General features: G+C 40.7%; 1 protein-coding gene across 2 annotated transcripts in view; it reads right to left on the reverse strand.

Moving 5' to 3' along the window:
- Window positions 1-12726, reverse strand: part of LOC126425113 (zinc finger protein 501-like) — a 203760-nt gene that overhangs the window by 48406 nt on the left and 142628 nt on the right. Inside the window, exon 6 of one of the 2 annotated variants that reach the window (XM_050088042.1) lies at window positions 1936-4655. The exons of the other annotated variant lie outside the window; for it this stretch is intronic. Within the exon in view, the coding sequence (XP_049943999.1) occupies window positions 3494-4655 (1162 nt within the window). The 3' untranslated portion in view covers window positions 1936-3493. Of the gene's footprint in view, window positions 1-1935; window positions 4656-12726 lie in introns of those variants that run through there. 2 annotated transcript variants of the gene reach the window in all.

Raw genomic sequence — 12726 nt, forward strand, 5'->3', positions numbered from 1 at the left:
AGCACCCTTGTGGAAATAGCAGTATGGGATGTGAAGGATCACGATGCACAAACAGTGTGCAGCATGAGGGGTCTCATTCAACATGTTCATGAAGCTATTCCTGCAGCCATTGAGGGAACAGGGTGCAACCAATTGCAGAATGTGGTGTACATTTGAGCAAGTGGAGTCTCGGACATAGGCTCTGAGGTCTCACATGTACCATTGCAGCAATTGACAGAGTATACTGACAAGTGCAGCCTTGCTCATGGAATTTCAGTGAGGCTCAAAATCTCCAGCGTTGTCCCTAGAACTGCTTATAGCCCCCCCTGATTTTAAACTGAATGGAAGGCTTGAACCAGATACTTTGAAGGTTCTGTGACAAACAAGGCTATGACTTCCTAGACTTGCCTTGTGCAGTTAAGAATTTAGTCTGCTTTTTTACTCCACTGTTCTCTAGGGCTTCCATACTTTGTTTTCATATACACCATCAAATACTTTTTCAACAGACGTATTCTGTATTTATACTTGTGTTCCTTCATCTGCTTTACAGTGAAAATTAGATCTACTGCTCTTAACCCATATTGTTGTTACTCATTCTTCCTTTATTTTTATGTGTATTCATGTTGCCAAAACTTTCTCAAAGATCTTTGCAAAATGGCTCATGCTAGGAAGTCAGAAAGGACTTCCTAACACTTACATTTCTGCTCAACCCTAAAACGTAAACTGTGCAACAAAATTAAACTGTTACTTTCTTGAAACCATGTCATTTTCTCTACTGTCCTCTGTAATGGTGCAAGAGCTTGGGTACCCTGCGATGTGACCCTCGGGCTCTGCAGTGGTTCAGACAGCAGTGTATTGACACACGCAAAACAAAGACCAGTGTTCAGAAATTTTTTAATTCTTGTGGCAGCTTATTGAAAATGAGTGCAGTAGAATACTGCATGACTTACTGCACAAGAGTCAATGAGGTGTGATCCAAATGCAGATTGAATTTCTGCCTAGTACCAAATGAGAGAAAGCTGCTAATTTTTGAGAAGAAGCTGATATTGTTAACGAGAAATGACATTAAAGATTATATATGTTCAGAAGCCACTGTCACAATACCAAGACTAATGAACAGGGATCAACAAGAGGTTTGTGAAATTACACCACTGATAGCCTGAATCGCCCATTTATGAGCAAAAAACATCCTTAGAGAACGGGAAGAGTTACCCCAAAATATAATACCGTGTCATAAGTGAATGAAAATAAGTAAAGTGGAATATTTTTTGTGTCAAACTATCCATTCCTTCAGATACTCTTCATATAGGAAAATGGAAGAATTAAGTCTTTGAACAAGATCCTGAACATCGGCTTTCCATGACAATTTACTGTCTATCTGAAAATCTAGAATACTGAACTGTTCAGCCTCATTCATCATATGCCCATTATGTGTAATTAGGACGCCAGGTTATGTTGAATTGCGTATTAGAAACTGTAAAAACTGAGTCTTACTGTGATTTAGTGTTGGTTTATGTTCTACAAGCCATGGGCTTATGTCTTAAACTGCACTGTTTGAAATAGTGGCAACACTGCACACAGCATCCTTTATTATCAAGTTAGTGTCATCAGCAAACAGAAGTATTTTAGAATCACCTGTAATTCTAGGAGGATATAATATATATAAATAAGGAGCAGGAGTGGCCCCAGTACTGATCCCTGTGGCACCCCTATTTAACAGTGCCCCACTCAGATCCACATCATTGCCATTCTCAATACTATTTAGAATGGTCGTTTGCTGTTTGTTCTTAAACTAAGAGGTGAACCAATTCTGAGCTGCTCCCCATATTCCATATGGAGCAATATTTTGTGATCAACACAATCAAATGCCTTAGTTAAATAAAAAAAACATGCATAGCATTCAAAACCTTTTCTTTAATCCATCCAGTACCTCACAGAGAAAGAGAATGTAGAACTTTTAGTTGTTAAACAACTTATAAAACCAACTGTACTTTTTACAGCAAAATATATAAAATGAAATAGTCAATTATTGTTACAAACAGAGCCTTTTCGGTAAATTTACCAAACACTGGCTGCATAGGAATAGATCTCTGATGTGCATGGTGGAACCACTAGGGACCCTTCAAAACCATTCAAGGAAATTTTGAACTTTATCCGAAGCAAAAAAAGGATGCTTACACTTTTTCGTTGCTCCTTTTTCGTGCGTCCTGTGGCGTGTGCAGAGCGCATGTGACATTGACACACGAGTGAATAAAACTTTAGAGGGTCCCTCTAAGACCTTCAGTTTGGCAACACCCTTTGGCTTTGTGCACAACTTTGTTGAGAAATTTAAAAATATTCCTGAACAGACACACCCATTAGCCAATTCCATGGCACTGGCAGGATAGAGAACCCTTTTGATACCCCTCAGATTTTGGATGCAAATGCTAATGCATCCAGATAATACCCTCTCTGTCTGGAGATGGCAAATCACAGAGATACATTGCGAATGTGCTAGGTTTGTGAGAGGCTGTTGCACAGCAGCAGGATTGTGTTATTGGGTGGCAGACAGTCCAGGAATGACGAGTAGCAGTACGGGTGTAGCCGATTGCCTTGCTGCTGCTACTTATCGATTTGTGTCATCACAAACAGTTCGTTTATGGTCGCAAAAACTACACTTTTGTTTGCACATCGTGTGGCCAGGCTGAGGTTGCCAGACAGCCCTTGCAGTTTGGTATGGAGCATAGGCATCAGATGCTCTTCACATATGACATGCTTCTCCAGAATTTTCGTACTTCTGCCACCTCAACTCTTAATAACACTACTTGAAGGTTTAAAGACTGACACATACTTAGTGATATATTACAAGTACAGACGTAACAGCATCAAGGGTCTCCCAATAAATTACAAGCACAGACATGAAAACATCATGTGCCTTCCAGTATCATTATACCAATTGTGGGACACAGTCTGTCTACTGAACTGTTCGCTCATAATTCATTTCACAACCAGTCTTCTTTATTTGATGTTGCTGTGAGTCAATTTACTGCAGCGTCTAAACAATCCCTGTGATACATTTGTTTTTCTGAGTTGCATAATTACTATGATTGCACTGATGTTCCAGTTCAGATATTATGAAGTTTAAGTTTTCCTCCATAGGCAGCTTTCCATCCAGCTTAATTGTTACAACACAAAATATCGTAAGAATCATCCTAACCATAAGATTTAAAGACAAGTCTGCTCTTAAATGCCATATGACAAAAGCCACAGCAATAGGACTGTGCATGTGCTGGTGTACTTTCAAACTTTCATGTGTGTGGAAGTGAGTGCTTCTCCAGTTTGCAGCCAGTCATGAGTATCTTCCCACATACAACATCATTACATAGGCATTCCTTTTCATAAATAAGTAGATGTTTCCCATGGCTTCCATTCAGTTCACATTCCTTGTAACAAATGCTGCACCTGTATAGTCCCTCCTAGGATGCAGCCGAGAGTTCTGGATGTTCCTCCTGAATGTGAATGTGTTCAAATATGGTCATTCACCAGTGTGCATTTGCATGTGTTTTCTCTGGTCAGCGTGCCTCCTGAATGAGATGCCACACACGCCACATGAGTATGGCCGTTCGCCAGTGTGGAGCATCGAGTGCATCTTCAAGCTACCATTTTGTGTAAATGTTTTATTGCAAACATCACAACGGTATGGACGTTCACCAAGGTGCAATTTTGAATGCTTCTTTAGATTACCCCTTTCTGTGAATGTCTTATTGCATATTAGACAGCTATAAGGGCGTTCACCAGTGTGTACCTTTGAATGCTGCTTCAGATAACCACTTTCTGCAAATGTCTTGTGGCATATGCCACAGCCGTAGGGGCGTTCACCAATGTGTAGCTTTGTATGTTGCATCAGATTTTCCCTTTCTGTAAACATCATATTGCAAATGCTGCAGCTGTAGGGGCGTTTACCATTGTGCTGCTGTGAATGTCGTTTCAGATGAGAACTTTGCTTGAAAGTCTTGTTACATACGACACAGCTGTAGGGGCGTTCACCAGAGTGCTGCTGTGAGTGTCGTTTCAGATGAGAACTTAGTTTGAAAGTCTTGTTGCATATGCCACAGCTGTAGGGACGTTCACCACTGTGTACCTTTGAATGCTGCTTCAGATTACCCCTTTCTGTGAATGTCTTGTTGCATATACCACAGCTGTAGGGACGTTCACCAACGTGTGCCTTTGATTGCTGCATCAGACTGCCCCTCTCTGTGAATGTCTCACTGCAAACTCCACAGCTGTAGGTGCAATCACTACTAAGCAGATTTGAATGCTGCCTAAGATGACTACTTTGTGTAAATGTCTGGTTGCAAATGCGACAGGTGTAGAGTCGCTCACCAGTGTGCAGATGGAAGTGCCTCTCTACAGTAGCGCTTGTAGTACATGTCTTGTGGCACACGTTGCAAGAATGCAGAACTTCACTTGTGTCCACATGTGAGTGATCATTCAGGTCTTGGAACTGTGTAAACGTCTTTTTGCAGATGTTACACCAGTGTTGCAGATGCCATTCACCAGTTTTATTCCCACACAATGCTTCCTGCATGACGGTGTTTTGTATCCTGTTGCCTGTTCCTTCAACCGGTGAAACAATGGGAGCCAAACTGTCACTGTTATTAATACCATTGCCATTCTCGATGCCAACTGGGATAGCACTGCAGAAAAAAGGGAGAAAACTATGTAATAAAATATTGTCATAAATGTACAACTATGTAAATGAAAATAATAGTAACATACGCCAAGTTGCCAAACGTGTCAAAAGATCCTCATGAATGAGTGACATAAGACATATTCTGCAAACAAGTTATGAATCAGTATCACAGAGACTTGAATCAATATTATTTTTTGTACTGTTCCAAGAAACAACAGAAACATTTCAGTTCATGTGAAGCCTTATTTTAGGTCTCAAAAGTTGCAAGACGGTAAATTTGGCAAACAGTATTCACAAGAAGTTAAATGTTGGCGAATTCATTGATAGTGATGTTATTGCGAAGTGAAATGACGTGAAAACACACCCACAATAACTGTTCCACCAAACGCAAAATCCTGCCTGATAAGAACCACAGGACTCTAATGCATACCTTAAAAACTTCTACATCTACATCCATACCCCACAAGCAATTGTAAAGTGTGTGGCAGACATTTAACATCAGAAATTCCTTTTCTTGTAGCTCACGTTTTTCATAGCTATACCACCAAGAAGATTTCTTTGGTAACAAAACGAATGAGCAACTTTCCTGAAAATGCTATAAAGCAGAGCTGTCCAGTATGGCACCCCAGGGTGCTATCGTGCCTGCAATACGTTCCGCTGGTGCCCTTCATAAGCAAATTTCTATTCTGACGATTTCTTACGTTGAATCAAAGTTCAGAAGAAAATGCACTGAAAGCTGTACTGCTTCTATACCTGAATAAATATTAGACTTCAGTTGTAAGGATTTGGAGACAGATTAACTTTAACGCCAACAAAGTTTTGCCACAAGCAATACAGTCACATTTGGAACATCATTGTTTGTACCAAAACTTCCTCCTATGCGACGTTTTTGGCTCTATCCAGTATAGTCCAAGAGCTTGTGGGTGTAGGTGCAGTAACATGAGACCTCCCTGTTAATACAAACAATCCTGTTGGAGGAAAACCGCAATTGAGCATTATACCAGAGGTTGAAAATACCGCTTCAGTTGTAAAGTTCTTTTATTATGACACGACCGGTTTTGGGCTCTTATTCGCCCATCTTCCGGTGTTGTAAATTGGTTCTGTGACCACCGAGCGTGGCCGGCCAGGGTGGCAGAGCGATTCTAGGTGCTACAGTCTGGAACCGCGTGACCACTACGGTCGCAGGTTCAAATCCTGCCTCGGGCATGGATGTGTGTGATGCCCTTAGGTTAGTTAGGTTTAAGTAGTTCTAAGTTCTAGGGGACTGATGACCTCAGAAGTTAAGTCCCCTAGCGCTCAGAGCCATTTGAACCATTTGAACCACGGAGCGCTGCGGTTGACGTGTACAAGGCGCGATGTGCAACCTACGAGCGCAATGTATGAAGTGGCGCTCGTGGGTAGCACACCACGCCTTGTTTACGTCAATGTGCTACCTACGAGCGCAAAGCATCAAGTGGCGCTCGTGGGTAGCACAACGCGCCTTTTCTACCTCAATGTGCTACCTACGAGCGCAAAGCACAAAGTGGCGCTCATGGGAAGCACGCCGCGCCTTGTTTACGTCAATGTGCTACCTATGAGCGCAAAGCATGAAGTGGCGCTCGTGGGTAGCACACCGTGCCTTTTTTACCTCAATGTACTACCTATGAGTGCAAAGCACAAAGTGGTGCTCATGGGAAGCACGCCGCGCCTTGTTTACGTCAATGTGCTACCTATGAGTGCAAAGCATGAAGTGGCGCTTGTGGATAGCACACCGCGCCTTGTTTACGTCAACCGTGGCGCTCTTGGAACACAGCACCAAGTTAAGACACCTGAAGATGTACTTATAAGAGCTTGAAACCGGTGTGATAATAAAAGTTCTTAACAACTGAAGCGGTATTATCAACCTCTGGTTTCCTGTTAATTCTGAATTTACCAAAACATACCGTTAACATTATGGCAAAGTGTGTTCACAAAGCCACATAATCAAAATAGTAACGTGACAATGGCCTCTTATAAAGTCTGTTATGTTTTAGCAAAAAGGATAAAACCTTCCAGTTAATGGAGAAGTGATCAGTGCTGTGGATCACTGTTTGACAGGCACAAAGATAAATCTGGAATTATTGTCTTCTATAAAAGGACTTCATCTGTCTCACCAAACTGTTGCTAGACATGTTGAGCAGATTTCTAAAAAATTAACGCCTCACTTATATGAGGACCTTCAATCATTTGAATATTGTTCGCTTCAGTTTGATGAAAGCACAGATACTTCTGATATTGCAGGGTTGAATTTATTTATTAGAATGCTCTTTCATGATTTTATGATTATGAAGAAGAGTTTAAAAGTGCTGCAACTTCATGAATGTACTAGAGAAGAAGATATGTTTATTGCATTCCAGATATTTGCGAAACGTAGCAACTTCTCACTCTCTGAAATAGTTGCTCGAAAGGCTAAATGGTTTCTTGCTCTTTGTGCTAAAGGTGAATCATTTCCAAAATTACTTCCTTATCACTGTATTACCCATCAGACACCTTTATGTGAAAAGGTTTTAGTTTGACCATGGCAAGAAAGTTGCAACCTCTGTGGTAAATTACATTTGATCACCTTCTGCATGCCTTTAATTGTTCGTAAATATTTTGTATATACACTACTGGCCATTAAAATTGCTACACCACGAAGATGACGTGCTACAGTCGCGAAATTTAACCGACAGGAAGAAGATGCTGTGATATGCAACTGATTTGCTTTTCAGAGCATTCACACAAGGTTGGCGCTGGTGGCGATACCTACAACGTGCTGACATGAGGAAAGTTTCCAACCGACTTCTCATATACAAACAGCAGTTGACCAGCGTTGCCTGGTGAAACGTTGTAGTGATGCCTCGTGTAAGGAGGAGAAATGCGCACCATCACGTTTCTGACTTTGATAAAGGTCGGATTGTAGCCTATCGCGATTGCGGTTTATCGTATCGCGACATTGCTGCTCGCGTTGGTTGAGATCCAATGACTGTTAGCAGAATATGGAATCGGTGGGTTCAGGAGGGTAATACGGAACACCGTGCTGGATCCCAACGGCCTCGTATCACTAGCAGTCAAGATGACAGGCACATTATCCGCATGGCTGTAACGGATCCAAATCTCGATCCCTGAGTCAACAGATGGGGACATTTGCAAGGCAACAACCATATGGACGAACAGTTCGACGACGTTTGCAGCAGCATGGACTATCAGCTCGTAGACCATGGCTGAGGTTACCCTCGACACTGCATCACAAACAGGATCTGGATGCACGAATGGCAAAACGTCATTTTTTAGGATGAATCCACATTCTATTTACAGCATCATGATGGTCGCATCCGTGTTTGGCGACATCGCAATGAACGCACATTGGAAGTGTGTATTCGTCATCGCCATACTGGCGTATCATCCAGCGTGGTGGTATGGGGTGTCATTGGTTACAAGTCTCTGTCACCTCTTGTTCGCATTGACGGAACTTTGAACAGTGGACGTTACTTTTCAAATGTGTTATGACCTGTGGCTCTACCCTTCATTCGATCCCTGCGAAACCCTACATTTCAGCAGGACAATACATGACCGCATGTTGCAAGTCCTGTACGGGGCCTTTCTGGATACAGAAAATGTTCGACTGTTGCCCTGGCCAGCACATTCTCCATATCTCTCAGCAACTGAAAACGTCTGGTCAATGGTGGCAGAGCAGCTGGCTCGTCACAATACGCCAGTCACTACTCTCGATGAACTGTGGTATCGTGTTAAAGCTGCATGGGCAGCTGTACCTGTACAAGCCATCCAATCTCTGTTTGACTCAATGCCCAGGCGTATCAAGGCCGTTATAACAGCCAAAGGTGGTTGTTGTGGGTACTTATTTCTCAGGATCTATGCACCCAAATTGAGTGAAAATGTAATCACATGTCAGTTCTAGTATAATATATTTGTCCAATGAATACCCGTTTATCATCTGCATTTCTTCTTGATGTAGCAATATTAATGGCCTGTAGTGTATCAGATTCTGAGCACCAACAGCCGCTTGGACCTATGTAACATTGGTCACCACGCTAGTCACACGAATGTGGGTTCTTTTCTGAGGCTATTACATTTCATGAAATTTGTGCTAACCTAAAGTACATATTTTAATTAGCAAGTCAAACACATTATCTACAAAAGCTTCCACTGCTAAATAACTGGAACAATTTTTATTACAAATAAAGAATAATCATAAACAACCTTTTATGTTTAATATCCACCCCAGGACTGTCCTTTTTTCTCTTTTCTTTATAGTATACATTGGCTCATCTTTTGTTCAAGATGTGTGACTTATATGGACAACACAGTCTGAATATTTATATCCTTGCTGCTATTTGAAACAATATTTCAGTTTTTTTATTACAAACTTCGAGGGTGACATCAAAATTTCTGGGAAGGGAATATAAAGAAACGAATTAGCTCAGTGATTTTTTTTTAATTTTTCAATGTAGTCTCCATGTACATTAATGAACTTGCCCAGCGATGTTCCAGTGCATTGATCCCATCACAAAACTTGACATTCCTCCAGTCTTGGAAAATAAACCGTCAAGTTCAGTTGTCAGTTTTTACTTTGAAGAGAATCTCCATCACCGAAGAAAATTTTGAGATTGGGGACGAGATGAAAGTCTGATGGAGTTAAATCAGGCGAATAAGAGAGATGTGTTAATTTGTATCTTAGTTCATGTACTTTTGCCATGGAAATGGCACTTGGGTGTGATCGTGTATTGCCTTAATGAAAGATGACTTTCTTTCTTGTCAAATCTGGCATTTTACGCGAATCTGTTGCTGTAGTTGGTCTAGAAAATTAGTGTTGTATTGTTGTGTAATTGTTTGAACTCTTTGAAGATAATCTAGCAGCAGAATCCTTCTTGAATCCCAGAAAATTTACGTCATAATATTTCTGGCCGACCATACTGCATTTGCTTCCGTTGGTGGTGGTTAATCAACATGTTTGCACTGCTTTGTCGCTTTTTTTGTCTCTGGTGCATAGATAGTTGTTGTTGTTGTTGTGGTCTTCAGTCCTGAGACTGGTTTGATGCAGCTCTCCATGCTACTCTATCCTGTGCAAGCTTTTTCATCTCCCAGTACCTACTGCAACCTACATCCTTCTGAATCTGCTTAGTGTATTCATCTCTTGGTCTCCCTCTACGATTTTTACCCTCCACGCTGCCCTCCAATACTAAATTGGTGATCCCTTGATGCCTCAGAACATGTCCTACCAACCGATCCCTTCTTCTGGTCAAGTTGTGCCACAAACTTCTCTTCTCCCCAATCCTATTCAATACTTCCTCATTAGTTATGTGATCTACCCATCTAATCTTCAGCATTCTTCTGTAGCACCACATTTCGAAAGCTTCTATTCTCTTCTTGTCCAAACTATTTATCGTCCATGTTTCACTTCCATACATGGCTACACTCCATACGAATACTTTCAGAAATGACTTCCTGACACTTAAATCAATACTGGATGTTAACAAATTTCTCTTCTTCAGAAACGCTTTCCTTGCCATTGCCAGCCTACATTTTATATCCTCTCTACTTCGACCATCATCAGTTATTTTGCTCCCCAAATAGCAAAACTCCTTTACTACTTTAAGTGCCTCATTTCCTAATCTAATTCCCTCAGCATCACCCGACTTAATTAGACTACATTCCATTACCCTTGTTTTGCTTTTGTTTTGCATAGATAGTAGAGAACCAAATTTCATCTTTGGTCACATACAAGCGCAAATCATGTCGTTAGTTGCTTGGAAAATGGATTCAATACGTTCGGACACTGCCATTCTGATCCAGAATTAAGAATCGTGGCACCGATCTGGCAGATAATTCTCTCATATCCAGTTCCACTGTTAGAATATGATATACCTGTTCAGGTGATATTCCTAAACTCTGTGAGCTTTTCAAACTGCTCTCGTATTTCGGTAGGTTACTAGGTGAAGCCATATCAAAGCAGGCTCGGTAGAGGTGTGGAGAGTCATTGTTGTGAGTGAACGCGGCATGAGGCGTGAAATGTGACTGCGTAAAAGAACTTGTGTCTATTTAGGTATGAAGTAAAGAAAAGGAATAGGAGAAATAAAACGTGATATACATTTATTAACACACGCAAAAATTTCTTGAATTATTACATGAAGTACTGTGAACAGAATGTGGGATCATAGGACGCTTTATTAAGTGGAAGGATTTCTGCAGTAATAAAATATATTTTTTATCAAAACAGATGATTTGTACTCTGGTCACTGTTTTACACGTTTCCGCTAAATTGACATACAGTGCGCCACGTATGGTATGAAAGTTGCTTCAAATAAACTGTTACCCAAGATGTTTTAAACTGTGTCTAGGCATTTGGATGTGCTTGAGGTCCTGGTTGTTAATACTTGTATTTTGTACCCCAGATTCTAATAATGCTCGCAGTTGAATTAATGTGCGGAGTGCCGTATACAGAATCTTAATTGAAAGACAATTTTCTAGTGAACCATTTTCCACTGTGTAATTAACTTTTGAGTTTTATACTTACACACCTTTGAGTATTGGCTGCTGTTATGAGGCCAGTTGTACAAGCACTACAGTTTTGGTGGAGATCACAATAATAAAAATCGAATAAAAAAATTGTGACGAGGAAAAGCCTGATAAATCGAATAAAATTACTATCCCTTACACATCTTTATAATATGTAGCAGATATTCGAAACATAATTTTTCTCGAAACTAACGAAAATATGACAACAAATAACGTTATAAGAAAATGCAATTCGAAATGCGCTCCAAAAACTGCCTTCCGCACATTAAGATTATGTCGATATGATCCATCTTTCCTCTTCCAATAATGTACGGAACAATACAATGGAAAAAATATGTGGGTTAAACACACTGGACATGAGTGCGCTGTTTTTCCACAAATTGTTCAACTAGCTATGCAACCATTTCTTTGCTCGGCAATATATGCTGCGTTTATTGTGATGAAAGGCGACAGAAATAGAAAATACGAAGGCCATTATGGGTAAATTACTTATCTAAATAACAGACGTACGATAAATATATAGCGATGAGATTGCTGTGTTTGGAAATTTCAGTAGAGAGTCAGAAACATATTAGACTTTCTGCTTGGGAAACTGCAGCGATAAGATTAGCATTACTGGCAACTAGCGACTTGGGCCAGATTGAACTAGTTATGTATTTCACAGTAAACTGTTTCAGTGATTATTCCTGAAACAGGGAAAATATAAGGAATTTCTTGGTTGTTTTGTTAAGCGTACTGGACTTTCAATCTATGATTCGTATATTATTTGATAAAGAAGTTGTTTACACAACTTTAGTCAATAAAGATTAGACCAACATCCTCAGGCTCGACAAATTCGCGACTGGTATAGACTCCAGAATCCATTAGAACAAAAATTATTTTCCCAGGTTTGAGGTTTTTGCGTCACCAATGTCCTCCACTTCGGTTTCTTGTAGTTTATTGAGGAGTTCCACCTGCCCTATCTTTTCTTTTGTTCACATGTCAGGCTCATCAGTTGTTGTGCTGTTTATTCGTCTTAAGGGGGGTAGGACGTGAAACGGTCCGACTTGGAGCTGGAGAGGCACCACAGGACATTTTAATTTACACTGTCTATACTTTTACAAATAAATTCATAAATCTTTGTTAGCATGACCAGGAAAGATTCAGGATTCAAACTCACCCTTGACAAGAGAACAACCATCCACAGTTTCCATGTGCACTTTTCATAAATTTATAGGCATGTTCTTCTGTGTTCTTCCCCCCCCCCCCCCCCCCCCTCCCCCCTTGGGAAGGTCAAGCTCATACTTGACACTAAGGTCATCACAAGTCTAATTTTTACAAGAATGAGCTTTAGAAGCGACTTTCCATATGACTTCTCTTTGTCTGTAATCATGTACAATTTTTAGACTTCATTGCACATAAATCGTCTTAAAGCATAACCTCAACACAACGAAATACCTATGGGGCCCAGCTGCCTACATCTACTAAACAGCACAAGAGATTCCCACCTGGCCACGGAAGTTAGCACTATAACGCACTCCTTCCAATTAGAGCAAATTACT

The sequence above is a fragment of the Schistocerca serialis genome, chromosome 10 (genome assembly GCF_023864345.2).
Source record: "Schistocerca serialis cubense isolate TAMUIC-IGC-003099 chromosome 10, iqSchSeri2.2, whole genome shotgun sequence".
Lineage (NCBI taxonomy): Eukaryota > Metazoa > Arthropoda > Insecta > Orthoptera > Acrididae > Schistocerca > Schistocerca serialis.